The sequence below is a fragment of the Pezoporus wallicus genome, unplaced genomic scaffold (genome assembly GCF_028554395.1).
Source record: "Pezoporus wallicus isolate ANWC-B61680 ecotype Strahan unplaced genomic scaffold, APGP_CSIRO_Pwel_v1 contig_3858, whole genome shotgun sequence".
Taxonomy (NCBI): domain Eukaryota; kingdom Metazoa; phylum Chordata; class Aves; order Psittaciformes; family Psittacidae; genus Pezoporus; species Pezoporus wallicus.
In genome coordinates, this window is record NW_026638754.1 from 3813453 (window position 1) to 3830188 (window position 16736).

The 16736-nt window shown below is 38.3% G+C and overlaps 1 protein-coding gene across 1 annotated transcript in view; it reads right to left on the bottom strand.

The window, feature by feature from the left end:
• Window positions 1-8188: 8188 nt before the first annotated feature.
• FAM3C (FAM3 metabolism regulating signaling molecule C) overlaps window positions 8189-16736 on the bottom strand; it is a 28825-nt gene continuing 20277 nt past the window's right edge. Inside the window, exons 6-10 of the mRNA XM_057412200.1 lie at window positions 14448-14506; window positions 13019-13069; window positions 12465-12549; window positions 9849-9975; window positions 8189-8780 (exon numbers count right to left, since the gene is read on the bottom strand). Of these exons, the coding sequence (XP_057268183.1) occupies window positions 8691-8780; window positions 9849-9975; window positions 12465-12549; window positions 13019-13069; window positions 14448-14506 (412 nt within the window). The 3' untranslated portion in view covers window positions 8189-8690. The remainder of the gene's footprint in view (window positions 8781-9848; window positions 9976-12464; window positions 12550-13018; window positions 13070-14447; window positions 14507-16736) is intronic.

The following is a 16736-nucleotide window of genomic DNA, read 5'->3' on the forward strand; positions in this document are numbered from 1 at the left end:
GAAGAAGAAGCAAAGCTGAGTGCACTGCGGAGACTGGAGCATGAGCCCCCCTCTTTACCTGTCACAGCTGAAATTGATGCTTGCTCTAAGTCACATCCATACAAACTAGTTCTGGATAGGCAGCATCTGTAAAAGCAATTCTGGATGGGATCAGGATATGAACATATTTTTGTAGTAGCATCACAAGGATAAAGAAATTAGCTGATATCTATTGCAGTATTTATTCCACTCTGGAAAAGCTTTCCTTGGGTGAGAACGAGATGGAGAACCATCTGTAAGACAGCATGTGTCTGCTTTCAAAAAGGAGCCTACATATGACATACGTGGTTCAGCTACTTTCGTGGGCATATGGCACTAGGATGAATTTCAATCAGTTTAATAGGGTGGATCTTTTTTCACCCTTTTAAAACAGCCTTATAATACTCTTGTATAGCTTTGCAATAATACATCCTTTCTGTTTAAACATAGCCATGTGTGTGCTTATTTGAGCAAGTGAGACCAGAAAAAAATGGAAAGAAATCCACAGTTTGAGTGGGAGAGAGGTCTTGTCCCAGTCCCGTTCCCTCACACTGCCCTTTTATGCACAAAGCAGCAGTTTGTGAAAAGTAGCAAACCCATGAAAAATGCCACAAGTTTACTTTTTGAAGAAAGGATAATTGTAACCTCTTCTGAAAGTGAAAATGATGTATGCTATTTTGAAAACAGAAATATATGTGCACTGGCTGCATTTTTTAAGAGCAAAGCTGTGTTGTTGACCGAAGTGCTGACATACTGAGAGGAGTTACTGCAGAAATACAGCTGGTCAGTTTATCGACATGCCAGTTTATCTGTGCGTGCATCAGCCCCTGAAGAACACCATTTTGTCCCTGCCTGTTGGAGATCCCTTGTCAAAGGATGTGTACTAAACGGATGTGTAGCCTCCAGTACTCTCAAAATGCCTCGGTGCTGGGCAGCACTTTTTGATGAATGACAACTATGTGAAACGTATGTGTAAGGTAAACAGCAACAATTAGCACTGGTCACTCAGAGGAAATGATGTTAAAAGGATATCCCTGGCTGAGGTTTCTGACAGAGCTGAGGCGCCTGATTTCAGTGAAGGATGAGGTTTCACAAGACAAAAATTTTGACTTTAGGGCAGTTCCTCGTAGGTCAAAACCATCAAGGCTGAGTTACGTACAGTGCTGAACCTACGCCAACTCATGCTGCCCCAAAGTTATTAAAAACATATAAAAGGATCATCTCACCGTGGCAGTGTCATGCCAAATGAGGCACTGTTTGTCTCAGCCCTCTAACTTATGGTAGCTATCACACAGGGTGGAATATCAGCAAGTATTAAAATGGAAAAAATGTTATTATTTGTTCTAGATGGCCTGTCAAAAATGCTAATTGTGAATCCTCTCCTGACGGGATCCCATCTCTGCTGCCAGGTGACCTGGAATGCCCAGATCCAGCTGCAATAGTAATGGTGAATGAGGTATCATGTCTTTATTTTTCCTTTCATGCAAGCATTTGCAATAGCAGTTTTTAGGAATTTACGCACTTTCACAATTTTTACGGTTAGCGGATCAGCACAGGCACAGGCAGACAATAGCTAACAGTACCTCACTGAGAATCAGGGCTTCACACCCATACGTCCAATGAGCATTCCCAAGGAGGGCGGCAGTATTAGCGGTATTCTGACTCTAAATGGGAAGCTGGGAAGAAATGACTTGCTCAAAGGCACTTGCAAAAGCAGTGGCAGACCTAGGCTGAAATAAAATTATAACAGCCAGGTCTCCTGATGGTCAGCCTAGTGCTTTGGCTACCTGGTCACCTGCATTTGTTTCTCAGACCACATAGATTTGAAAACTGTGATTGACTAGTTAGGACAATCCAAGTCGTGACTACTGGGCAAGTCCTGCTGTGGAGCCCATCAGAGTTTTTCAAGGACAGGCAAAGACTAAAATAATCAGTTGACTACAGTTCAATTTCCTAAACATGGGCTCCTGTTGTCTCTATTTCTGGGAGTCAAACATGCTTTTTTTACCACACACACCAATGATACATTCATCCTGAAGGGTATATACTGCCTGTGAACTCCACATTAATGCTGCAGGTAATTACTGCTAAAATACCCGTGCCCGTCCCAGAGTCTGCTGTTACACTGAATTGACAATTGTGTAATTCCACAGGCAGGTCTGTTAAATAACTAATGGTTTACTCAGTGGAGAATCAATTGGGAATTAATCCTCTATGGCTGCTGTATCAACTCTGTACCAGCACTAAAAGTACAATGGCAGATAGGAACACGAGACCGCAACTTTTTTCCCAGCTAGCAAATAACACTGACTGGTGATCCCTCTGGCTGAGGCTGGAATCTGGATGACAGGGCTGACTGTAAATGGATGACCTTCAGTGGAGGTGAGCTATCACTTCGTTTGCACAGCAAAGAGATGTAACAAATAAAGTGTCTAGGAGAGTTAAGGCAGACACACACATGGAGTTCAGATGCACTAACTGAACTGAAGAAAGAGAGGGTCAGTACAACATAGGGCCACATGCCTTGTGAATCCTTCTGCTGAACCTGAGCCTGTGGGCGTGAGTACAGTTCATCACAGGCTAGAAGATGAGGGCCCATCTCAGGGTTTGGCCATTTCATTTTCCTCTCAGCCTGGCTCTGTTTATGACTAAACAGTGTAATTTTAAATGAGATGCTCTTTTTCCTTGCTACTTCAGGGAAATCCTGTTGTTTTTTTTTTCTTTTTTCTTTTGTTTTTTATCTTTATGTGTGCATCAGGCAGGATGAGCAATTAAAATGCTGAAATTTCTGATTGGGTAAGATTTCTACAGTCATTTTCCCCTAAGCCCTGACAATCTGTGTTTGTGGAACAGAGTGAAACCCATTTCACAAGCATTTCTGTTTTCTATAGGAAAAAGCTTGACACTCTACTAGAGGTTAAAACCAGACTGCAGTGTTACTTATGTGGATGATGATTTATTCCCTGTGCTGAAAGGTACATTGCGCCTCGTGTCATTAGCACAAAAGCAGCTAACAGCTGAAACAATGTCCCATTCTTTCGCATGGACCAATCTGCCCTATAATCTAAGAAATTAATTTGACACTCTATTGTGTCTCAGTATGTACTAAATAATATTTTGATGTTAAACATAATGAGGCTTTGGAGGACCTATATATCATTAGGAGAATCAGTGTGCAGAGGAACACAACAGCAAGACACTATTCAATTCCAGTTTCAGATGGGCTATTTGGGTTTTTAAATACAATTCTGGCTAGTCATTGATGATTATGCCACTGGGACAAACCCAGAAGTTACCTGAAACTTAGAGACATAAGTAAGTGCTTACGTTCTATACTTATTCTGGAGCTCTAGACAGCAGTGTCAGGCTGGTGGAGCGTGGGATGAGGCTCTCTACCCCCTGCCCTGAGAGCACAGGATTGACAGCAATCCTGACAGGACTGGTTTAACAACATGGTTCACAGACACACTCCTCAAACTAATAGATTTGGCTCAGTTTGGAGCAGCAAACTGGCAATGGCAATAAGAACTCAGGGAGGTGACCAGGGGTAGAAACTCTGAGCTGTTTGTGCTGCCAGGGCCATACTATTATCCAACTATGGTTTCACACTTCATGTGCATTGAAAACTCCAGGTTTTTAACATAAACCAACAAAACCAGAACCCAAGCAGCATGAATGGACACTGTTTGACAGAAGTTCTGCAAACAAAGCAGCTAGTGAAATAAACCCATTTTAGGGATTTCCATGCAAGAGAACCAGGCAGAACCCAACTTTTGGGATTATTCAATACTACAATCACCTCCTGTAGAAGTTTTATGATTCCTCAAAACGTGCTAACATAGGAGCCTTCTCAGGAAAATAAGCAGGCCACGTACAAAAGGAAGGATTGATATTGCAGGGCAGGCACATTTTCCATTGATCAGTGATTTTATGGCAGTACAACTGAAAGTAGTATCTTTAAAAAGCCCTCCTTGCTTCTGGTCACTGAGGACTAAACTGCAATAAGGAAAGATAGAACAGTATTCTGCTAACACTGTATTTGGGATAATACAAGTTTAAGCACTTCAGTAACCATGTTGGGTTATTTGGGTTCAGTGGGTTTTGTTTTGCTTTTTTATTTGCTGATTGTCCGATAATTGCAATACTAAGAAATCACTCTGAACCTCTTGCATTGTAGTGCAAGATCAACAAGAGGAACAGAATTAACCAGCTACTTTGGGCTCCTCCAGCGATCAGAAAATTCCCAGAGGATGGAGAGATTTCTGTGCATTTTACACAGCAGACAATGTAGCTGGACTATTACAGTGCTCTATACTGATCCCTACCTCTCTCCATATATATTCTAAAGCCCTGAAAGTTTTCATTTGTACGTACTTTAAAGGATAACAAACATACAATGTTCATTTTATCTACTAATACACTACAAAACGTAACACAAGGTGTAGTTATATACACTGTATGTTAGGGCTAAGATATAAAAGCCAGAGATCAAGATATTATCCACCAAGTTTTCCAATGGGAAGGATGATTCAGCTGCCAACATCTGGAAACATGAGGCTGTGCTGATAAAGACAATGCTGAAATATTTAAGGCTGAGAAAGATAATTAGTCAGAGAGGATTGCTGTGGGATTTGATAGGAAAAAACATTTGCAGACTACATTCCACAGAAGACAGCACTCCCTTCCACTGCCATCCATCAAGCTCAATGGGGAGACATGATTCTTTCTCATCTGGGAGTGCCTTTTTTCATGTCAGTGAGGTTGTAGCCATATCCTGCTACAGACACCACCCTAAGGAAGGAATAGAACTTTTTGAGGGAATGGGTGGTTACACATTATAGCTACTTAAAAGGGATATATGCAAGATTAAAGGCACTGTGTTGCATATTCGAGAAAGGAAAAGATAAGGGCAGAAAGAAGGCAAAAAACACCTGAGGAAAATCATCAATTTTTAACTTGAAAAAAAAAGTGATCCATCAGCAAAGATTTGGATGGTACATGAGGCAACCTATCTAGATGAGTAGTTAAGCACAGGAAGAGATATTTGAGGAACCTGGTTTAACCTGAGACTGTGAGGGACACACAGGTCTTGTTTGTAAGGCTGAAAGTGCTGACTACAGGAGCAGCAAGGAGGAACTGAAAGTGGGTTTAAGCTAATACTAAGATAATGAGAATGTAATGAAACATCTCAAGTAGAGCACATTCTCATTTGCTATAGTTCACTTTTTCCCCTCCAAGGAGGTAGCAGCAGGAGATGGCTGAGACAAGATGCTTGTGCTGTTTTGGCACATTGCTCAGAGGGCGAGAAGCTGAGTCCCTCATGTCCCTAGTTCAGCCTCAGGAACCCCTGACACCTCATAGTAGCACTGGAACAGGCTGAGAGCTGTTCATGTACCTTCCTACTTTGGCCTCAAAGTTCCCATCCAGCCTTCCAGGTTTCTTATTCAATTTTCTTAGCCAGGCCCCTTGTATTAAGCTACGGAATAGCCTTAGCCTGGCCTTACAGACATAATGCTAAGCTGGCTTTCATCAATAAAAAGTCCCATGCTTGGTAACCACCTTAGCTGTGACCCATCAGTTGAGGGAGGAAATAAAGCCCTTCCTACCCTTATACAGGTTAAGTCAGTCAACACTTAATGGTGGCAGTATTATTTTATTTCCCCTCCTGAAGCTATCCACCTGGCCTCTATTTATTAATACACTCATTCCTGAAAAACAGACTGCAGAAAATCCAAACAGTTTAGGAGACATTACATACACATCAAGCATTTAGTAGCCACGCCAATGTTAGAGGGAATTAAGTGCCACAGTAAGATACCTGGAAAGCAAAACATGCTGAGAAAAAAGGAAGCCTTTTGCAAACTAGCAGTTGGTAAACTAAAGCTGTAAAAGGCTCTGCTGTTTCCAGAGGAACAGAAAATACAAAGTTTGATCATGAAAGATACTAGAAAAGATGCAGAGGGTATGAGGTAGAGGCTTCCGTCACCTTCATTCTTAAAACTCCTTTTATCTATATAAAGCAACACTAGTGGAGCAATCGAGAGCTGTGGTTTACAATGAAATTGTTTTCAGGTGGCTTGCATCCCAGCTAGGTGCTCCTTGGTGAAAATGTGCCTTTCCCCCATTCTCACAACCACCTTTTTTGAGGTAAGCATCCCCCCGTCTTTATCTTTCATTCTCTCATTGCTCTGTTCTCAACAATCCTGCAGGATGCTGCAAATACTCTCGTCTTGCATGGGAAAATACACATCCTGGAACCTTGTCACACATGGGTACTTCCACATAAAGCTAACTACAAAATGCCTTCCATCTTTTCAACTGACTGCTTCCTAGGACCAGCTGTGGGAGAGATCAGGGAAGTCTGAAGAGTCAAATTAAATGCAGATAATCGGCAAGTCTCACTTCTGAAGAGTAAAGTTTACTTCAGCAGGGGGATATTGTGAGTAGCCTGCTCAAGGCATAAGAGAAGAGTTGGCATGACCGAATGCTGTGGCAAGTCAACAGACCATGATGATGAACTGGAGCAAGGAGAGCACATTGTCGCCCACTTCAGTGGAAGTTTTTTATTTTACTTGGAAAGTCTTATTAAATGTGACATGATAAAGCTGTGAGGACATGGGTTTGAGAATAAGAGGAAGATTTCCATCAAAAACAAAAAAAACCAAACAATCCACAAGAATCAAATTATCTAAGAAGTCATGAAAATAATCCTACCAATTTATTGCTTAAAAATCTGTGTAAGTTTTGTGACTGTATACCTGTCACCCTCCAAGGGGGTGACAGGCATAATATATTTATTTTACACTGGAGAAAAAAAAAAAAAGGCACAAATTTAAAAGCTACAAGGGCTAAAAGAGGTCTGCCTTTAGTCTTATTCCCTCTCCATTTAATTTTGCAGAGGAAATGCAAAACTTTTGATGAAAGATGAAATATTCACTGGCACACAAAACTGGAAGAATGAAGGCAAGAACAGTCCACAGAAACTGGCAATGCAGACAAATGTGGGTTTTTCTCCCTTAAGTCTCTGCCAAGTAACTTCAAAATCTTGATACTATTCTGGATAGCAGCATAACCAATACTGGCATATACACCAAGCAAAACTGTATTTCTGTGACAATTCCAGGACTTGCACTGTTTTCCATAATAGCCTAGCATTATGAAATAGAAGTTATTTTCCAATTGATAACAAGAGGGGTTTACTGACAAAAGCAGATACATTGTTTTGACATGTCCACCTACACAAAGAACAGCTGAGATTTAACAAAAGGAGTTTCACTGTATAAGGTGCAGTTTATTGCTGTTCTACAATAAATTTGAGGGAAAACCACATTATTTAACAAGCTAAACATACAGAACTCTGAATCCAGTATTATTCAGGTATAACAGGTCATTTACTTGACTCACAAGGTAATTCCCAATATTGCTTGAAATTTTTAGTGCACAGAATTGTCTTGGAAGACCATCAACAACAACAGTATTTTGAAAGTCACTGCTCAACTCACACTGTAGGTTCCTCAAAAAATCTTTTGTGCCTTTTGCCCCACAGTACTAGCTAGAAATTTGTGTAGATTAAACCAGAACTTACAACATAATGCTCCAAGAGAGTACACCCAATTCTCTGCCAGCCCCTATTTCGTAACCAACACCATCAGTTGCATCACACTAACTGAGTTTCACAAGCTGGCCCTACTTAAAACACAACTTTCCAAAGCAAGCAGTATTCCCTCACAGCTGTGGTACAAGCTAAAGAATAAGGCCACTTCAACTTGGTCCGTATTTTCCATTAAAGAAAAGAACAAAAAGGATGAAGGAAACATTGCCAGTTAAGTTGAAATGTCATACAACCCAAGACACAATGCTTTCTCAAACATCTCACTGTAAGAACAAATTGCCTCAGATCACATTAAGTGTAACATAGATGGTAAAGAGGCACATAATTGCATACCCTGAAACAACACCTACTAGAAGCAAACATTTTCAAGTAAAGTACAGATCCTTCCAAGCTGCTATCATGACCACTATTTACATATTTACTTCTGTTCTTCCCCTAATAAAAATATTTTAAATGTGCTTCTCAAGGCATATCTGTGTTACACTATCATGTATTCTTCCTTTGCTGATTATTCAGGTTTTGACAGGGGTCTATAAAATAAGTTTCTGGAGCGCTTGGTATTAGAATAACCAAACAGCTTTAATAGAAAGCGATGCTGCCATTAAAAAGGCAGAGGATAAAAAAAAAAAATAAAGCTCTTTATTAACTTATCACTAAAATCTACAATATTCCACAAAGCTTATATACTCACAGCAACATTGTTAAGAGGACAGTACAGCATTTGGCAGGATCTGTTTATTATCTGCATATGCCATTTTAGCCAGTTGATTTACAAGATATTATTTACCACAGGAAAACTAAATACTGTGCTTTTAAGAAACCTGCATAGAAATGATTTGATGTTTCTTTTATTTTGGACATATTTACAAAAAGGAGTTCTATGTGTGTTAGCAATAAATAATCCAAATAGTCAAAATGTCAGTGCTCATGCACACACCGACAAGATGGTTGCATGCTTTAAAAATATTATTTACAGTACAGTCTCCTTCATAGCCCTCTCCCTAATAGTAGCAGAAAGTGCATTTTCTTCCAGATTCTCTCCCCTTTCCTTTGTTTTCATTCAGTCTTGCTTCTGAGGGATACAGCCTTCCATCTCAACAACTTCTGGCCAGCCTTCATATTTATTTGTGTCCTTGTTGTTCTTTATATGCTATAAATAGAAAACATCAATCTACCATTAATGTAAACTCATTTATTCTTCTGCTTTAATTTACAGTTTTAAAAGACATTTTATTTACTTATTTTCAAGCCATGGACAAAAAGAAGACATCTCTATTAGACTCTTGCCCTTTGCATCAAATATAACAATCTCTCAGTATTCACCACTTCATGTAACTTGCTCAGCCAGGTGTATACTAAAAACAGTGAAGCCATACTGGGAAAACATGTCCTAGATTTATTATGAATGTTTATTTAGGAAGAGAAACAAGCAAGGAAAGGACCACCTGCATTGAAACATGAAACACTAGGGAAAAAATAAATACGGATATAAATGTACAAGGCATTCAAAAAAATAGTTTTTAAAGAACATTATCTAACTTTGAATGTTTGCCTTTTTTGAAAGTTAGGGGTTTATTTTTCCACCAAGCAACCATCTGCAGTCAGGTAACACACTGCTGCCTCCAAGAGTTTGCCACTGCTCCTGCACTAGTTCCCAACTCCCTTGTAAAGCTGGCAAGAAAACGTGCCTTCCTTACTCTCCCAGTGCAAAGTTATCTTACCAGTAATTAAAGAGAACAACGGCACATCTTCAGCTGTAACAGCTGAAGTGTGGAAACACATTCTATTTCATAAATTTCACTCTGGCAGCATTAATTTTTGACAGAAGAGCAAAGCAAACAGGTGCGAACACCAACACTTTAACTCCCACTTAATCTGTTGGAGGTCTACCATTGTTAGTGCATCTAAAACACAAGCATTAGGCAGTAAGTTTTGAATTCTTCAATTTAATTGGATTCATTAAAGAGACAAAATGATCTAGTTATTGGGATAATAAGACTGACTCTGTATAACATTTTTTTCTTATTTGTGAATCACCAAAGAATCTATGTACATTTAAAAGGAGGAGGCTAGTCAAAGAATAAATTTGAAAATAATCTAGTGTGTCACTACTGCAATATTAGACACCCATCCTGAAAAAATGCAGGGTATTTATAAAACATGCTACAACTTTATTAACATAAGCTGTTAAATTCTGGTAAGTTATAGAATCACAGACCTGTTCAAATGGACTTTTAGTCTTGATTCCTTTTCCACCACAGAAGACCCAGTTGTCTCTAAACCCAAGGTTAGCAATAGACGTGCTTCCTAATTCAGCAATCAGTTTCCGTGCTTCATCATTAAGCCTTGAACAGAATAGAGAAGTTCATTACGTGAATAAAATATATTCCCTTAGAGCTTTTGCTGTTCTATGGACCATTCAGCTTTAATCCGATTAAATATAGTTTAAATCAGTCAATATTGAGCAAGATTTATCTTTCAAAATCAGATAACTCTAGTTCTGAAATCACCTAATGAGCACTGCCCCTAATATTATAATCTCAAGGAAACAGCATACAAACCTACCAGTAACCAACATAAGCCAGGAACACTCTTGTGAGAAATTATACATACCTCTCAAGTCATGTTAGCAATTCTCCAAGCAACTAAAAAAAAAGTCAGCCTTTAAAGTAAACACTGTTTGCAGGCTCAAGCTGAAGTCTAGATAAAGTAAAAGTTATTTTAGATCAGAAGAATGACCTAAATATGTGAAAGAAGTTCTTGTCTGCTTGAGCCAATTAATTCAAAATTCAGCATGCCACCCCACAACACAGTTCAGTGCCTGTAGGTCTGGGCTGGATAATTTTAGTATGGAAGAGAAAATGATTCTGTAGGATTATAAATTATCATTCCAAAACCTCCAAACAAGTGCTCTTTATTTCTTCCTTTCAGTTACTATATTTGCCTGATTATTAAACAACACACACAACATCTGATTATTACTAGTGAGATAGTTGTATTAGTCAGCTAAAATTATGAAATTAAGTAATTTGGAGGTAATTTGCACAGCTCATATGCCAAGTTTCTAGAGCATGTGGACAGTTTATATATATACATCTAAAAAACACCCCAACCCCAAAACTTTTAAAAACGTTGGTTCTTCACAGTTTAAATTGTTTTCAAGAACTAGCATTTATGTTTACTATCAAAAGCCAGAAGCACAGTTTTGGCTAGTTATGTAACATCCCTACTACACAGTAGTTCCTGGATGTCAGCACAAATGGGACAAATTCACCTTCTTGCTTAGCTGATATTATGTCTACATGCAAGCTTTCAAAAACATCAGCTGTGATAGATTACTGAAACATACTAACTGTATTTATCAAAAAAAAGGAAAAAAAAATGTAACAAAACAAGTTAATGGAATGACAGACAGAAGATCCAGCCTTGGCATAAAGAAACATTACTTTCTTCTCCTTTTAGCAGTGAACATACAGACAACACTGCACCCTGCAGAGTCAGGACTTTGTCATCGGCAAGATGCTTCTATATAAAAATACAGATGAGTTGTGGATAACAAATTGAACCAAAAGATTAAAAAAAGAAAAAAGAAATACAGAACACATTAAAAAAAGGTTAAATATTATTAAAACAATGGAGGAGTAGTGGGGGAAAGAAAAAAGCCTTAATTTTTACTGTGAAAAGCAATTCTTTGGACAGGATGACTTAAGTGAGAAGTAGATTACAATAAAAATTCTACAGTAATTTTTATCATCTATTAAAACTGACCAAGGGAAGGTTGGAAGACAATGCTTAAAGAGAACCAAAACCTCTTAGGCTATGTCTACGTTAATAAATTAAACAGCTTTAGGGTGGAACAGTACAAACGCTGAGGCCAAAATGTATAAGGTACACACATAGTAACCTCTCAGACTTCAAAAGAAAGCATACAGGCAAGGACTATTGGGAATGGTTTCTGCACCCCTGTAACCACTGAGCTCAGTCTTGGGAGTCAATGTGATAGAAGTACTGGATGGAACAGACCAGTTTCCACCAGATTATGTCCTCAAAATCTTGTTTCTCTATCTCAACATATCTGAATTTACTAGCATGAGACAGGATATCACCAATAGAAGAGCCAGCACATACCCAAAAGACATACATACCCTTAGCAGCATACATTAAAAAAAAAAGAGGTGGAGACAAATTCTAGGAGATCAGCTAGAAACCTACAGGGTCTTCAGAAACCAGGGAGGATAAGGGAGTGATTTAAATGTACAGTGCCTAACATATTCTTCACAGCTATAAGTAAGCAGTCTGTTATTCTGACCGTATGCCCCACATTGTATTGTTGCATTAAGAACTTTTCTCAGAGGAGCAAAACACAGTTACATATACTGATATAGCGCTTGCTGACTATTAACCTCTGTCCTTTTGAGATTTTCAAATGCTTGTGGTATTTCCACTCAAGGGTCTGGTTTAGTATCTAATTTATTGTTTCCTCTGCTGTTGGGATCACAAAAGTATACACCTAACAGTCCTTTATGTAAATACTATTGCACCTGGTTAGTTTTTAATTTGATCCTTGTTGTCCCCAAATCACATCAGCATTATAAAACTAATAAACTGAAAGCATAGTTTCAAACCCATCATCCTGGAAGATGGTCTAGTGGGAGGTGCCCCCACCCATGGTTGGAGGGTTGGAACTAGATGATCTTAAGGTCCTTTCCAACCCTAACCATTCTATGATTCTAACAAAACTTTATCAAGTGATTATATGATAAAGAATACTTTTTCAGCATAAAATGGCATTTAAAAGTTTAAGTGATATTTACTCTATAAACCAGTGACATACTTGGTTGCACCATCATCATATGTTCCCATTAACACTATTGTTCCATCCTGGATAGACTTCAGAAATTCAATGAATGGAGCCACATCTGAAGAGAGAACACAAAACTGCTTAACAACAAGCAACCATTCCATATTTAAACACCTGCAATGTCTTCCTTAAAAGACTATTTTGAGAATATTCGTAAATGTACTTAGAAATTTGTAAGAGAGAAAGTGGGAGAAAGATAAAATGCATCAGAGAACTCCATTTTATACAAAGAGTTTCATCCATATTGTGTACAGACATAACAACTAGTGGGAACCACTTGGGAGAACAAGTGTGTTTGATTAACCATAACATTCCCTCTGACCTCAACTATTTGTGTTTCTTTAAAGTTTCACTCTCCTCACAATTACAAAGGTAGAGGTGAAGGACTCCATCAAGCTATCAACCTTAACCCACCACAGCAAATGGAGCCTGGGGGGAGTAGGAAGGAGAGAAGTTTAAAAAAAAAACAAAACAAACCCAGAAGAGACATTTGCCTCTCTCTAACCAGCTCAGGTAACTGCACTTACCTCCTCCCCACATGTCAAAGAATTTAGTGTCCAACGTTTCTCCTGTTTTACCTGGAGAAAAAGAAATAATGTCATTAAATATAGCTAAAATTATTTTAAAAGACAACATGCCAAACTCCTCTTAATGACTTGGAGAAACAGCTGCAGAAGGCACCATGTAACTCAATTATACAGAACCCTTTTATTAAGATTGCTCTTTAAAGAGCATAATAATCACTGAGAAGGTGCAGAAACACATAAGAGGAAACGAGAGAAGATGCAAACTTCTAATTTTGCTTCAAGTGGGACACAAAAAGCCCCCAGTCTCTAAAACCAATGAAGAGAATTCACTTCATACAGTGGCCTTTTTTCAAGTTTTTTTTTGGAAGTAGCATAACTACAGGTTGCCTTTAGTGCCACATAGAAAGTAAGAAAGATTAAAATTACACTGCATGTTTTGCCATAGGCTGGAAATTCCTAGTTGATTTAAACATCCAAAACAAAAGTGGACAATACTGTAATCTTACAGTAGTTTTTTTATTGTTTTTTTTTTTTTACTATGCTGTTCACAAAGGCAGTAATTGACAGAAGACAGTTTAATACATACACTCAAAGTTTGGAAGACTGAGAGAAAGACTGGCAGCTATGCAACATGAAGGTAGTTATTTTTATTTTGAACAGACTGAGACAATTCAGAAAGGCAAAATAGGATTAGGCAAATATTGTTCAAGTCATGCTTTAGATGATGTAAACCTGAGCACGATCCAGAAATAACATGAATTTATAGTGCAGTGAAATGTCAAAGTGCTATCTCAGTGCTGTAAGAAATTGCTTCCTACACAGGAAGGACAAAGCTGCCAGGACTGACGTTCAGCTCAGCTTTCAAGGTGGCACGCAGGTAAAGTTGTGTGGTTTTAATGAAAGATAAGAATCCTGAACACAATTATATAACATGATGTTACTGAAGAACAAGACCTACATGCATGGACTAATCAAATATACTGATTTCAAGCTAGGAAAAAAATGAGCTGGTCTCTCCAGTTAGTAACAGAATTGTTAAATCAGTTTCACTGCAAAGAAAGCAACAGAAGAATTTAGTCTACAGTTTTATTAGTGTTGGCAATACATAAAGTCAAAAGTAGCTGCATGCATGCATCTTGTGTCTTTTTCCCTTTTATAAGTGCATTAGGAATTTATCTGACGTACCGAGACAGCAAAAATAGTCACCACAGCACTCCACATTACTACACATTTTTACAAACAAAAATGTGCTGTTTTTCTAAAAAGAAAAAAGGTACAAGTGCCAAAACCTGACATTCTTTCAGTATGAATATGATGAATACTTCCTTTTCTCCTCCTGCTTGACCTTCACCATCCCTTAGTATTTCACCTCAAACTTCAGAAGCAATTTGAAAATGAAAACAATATGCTCACCTAAAACGTCACTTACCATTGACCAAGGCCACATTTATTCCTCTGCCAACATTATTTTTCACTCCACTCATTAAACTGAAACAAAAAAATTATTTTTAGTAGGACAATTTTGTGATGTGAAATACTTCCGATTTCTAAATTGGACCAATCAGACTGTAGGAGATGCGTAGTTGAAAAGCCACATGTTCACACAAATGAAGTCAAGTCTCCTTGAACTGTGTGCTCTCATGGCACCCCTGAATTGAAAACAACAGATCAGATATCCCCAGTTGTATCCATTTCATTTGATTGCTTAATCATCTTGGTTTCAAACTATGCGTGTATATTAAATGTGTCACAATAAATAAAGTGCTAATTATGTATTTTAAAAGCTTCCTTGCAGTTAAAGAGCCTGAAATAAATAATAACTTGAGCTTAGCACAGACACATAACCAACAATTTAAGCTTTTTTGTAAGCACATGATGAACAAGAATTAAGTTTCAAAGCTAACCTAACAGAGGCATTTAGAATCAATACTGCAGCGTTACAAAAAGAAACAATAAAGTCAAAGGAGTTAGCTGCTTATACCTGTAATAGGAAACCTAAATCCAAGAAAAATACTTAATACACCGATGGGACTTCAAGCTAAAGTTGAGTATCCTCTTGGAGTACAGTCACACATCCCCAAAAAACTGTCACAGTCTATAACAGCAGTTACTTGGCCAAACTGAGAGTGGCAAAGGAGCTGGAAAGAAAGAGATGCAGTTTGAAATGGAAGCTCTTCAAAGCTGCAAAGGGCTAATGGGAACATCAACACTGTTAGCTAGGATGTTGTACTGCCTTAGGCCATGGTGGGTATACCACTTCAGCGAAAGAAAGCTTCTAGACCCCCTCATCCCTTTCACTGGTACTGTGCAAAGATCTCCATTCTGCCTCCAGGCCAGAATTAATATTTTGAAACTAGGAGAAAGAGTAAATATAGGAGAGTTGAAGCAATTACATAAAATTAAGTCCTATGCCAAGATTCAAAAAAGCACCTCAGTGCAAGCACACAGGTGCACACCTAATTAATGACATGCACACACTTGAACTCCATCCTTATGAGGATTTCTTTAAACCTCCCTCTCTGGCTCTCAGAAGGAGCTGCAGATGTGTGCAACCCTGTTATGTCCAGAACATTTTTCACAGTTGCTCTGCAACCATACGATTTTCAGGCAATGTATGAACATCCATTCTAAGCAATGTTTCGGAAGGACCACATCCTTACACACAAAACTGCAACATCAGCCTTCTTATGCTAGCTTATTAGTGATAGGCTAGAAACAAGAAATGGTCTGTCACAGAAATATGACAAAAATCTTCATCTCTGACATTATCTTTTGCACCCACGATGAAGACTGAAGCCAAAAATGTAGAGGAATGTTAAATTCAATAGACAACTATCAGGAAAAGACTCAGTATTAGCTAGTTCAGATGCCATGAAAGACTACAGGTTAATGGTAACTCTTGGCACAGTGACTTAGGTTTTAAAGAACTAGTAATCAGAGATGAAAGAGTCCACAATTCTCCTTTTAGTCCTCAAAGTCATACTATCTGCCAAAAATTCTGATTAAAACTCTAATTTGTAACTTCTGAAACAAAAGACTTAATTTTCTGCTGAAACGCAGAATTCAGTTCTAGTTAGTAGGGAATTCCAGAAGTACTTTAGCCACTGGAGCATCATTTCTTCTCTGATCACATGATTTTCACATCGTATCTCAGTATCCATTCTGAACAATAAAGACATGGCAAATAAAGAATGAAAATATAAATGAAAAAAGGCAGTGAAGTCCTGAATGCATTCCTTTGCTTGTATAAAATTTAGTGGACATTTAACTTGCCAAAAAGAATTAAGAACTTCCTTTTAACTACAAAATTCTCTGTAAGTAAATACCAGTCAAAAAATACCCAGTACTGGGGTGACTAAATGCTGAAAATTTACACATATGTAACAAAAGTTGTAATGGATTTCAGACAACAAAAAAACTGCAAATATCAATACAAGTATTACAAGTTATTAAAGGAACGTAGTGCAAAATTGTCCCTGCTTCCTTGACATGGAATCATGAAGAATACAAAGTAATCAGGAGAAAAAAAAAAAAGGCATTTTTCAGGAGTGAGTTCACAAAATATCACTCAAAAAAGAGCTACTGAAGAGGAAGTAAGTTGTTTCAGAGCTCTGAGATGCTACCTTATACACATGAGATAGCTCGTGCATCAAGTCAAACACAGCAGGCTGTAATGTGACAGTTTTCTCACAGGGGGGCAGCCGTTCATCAGTTCTAG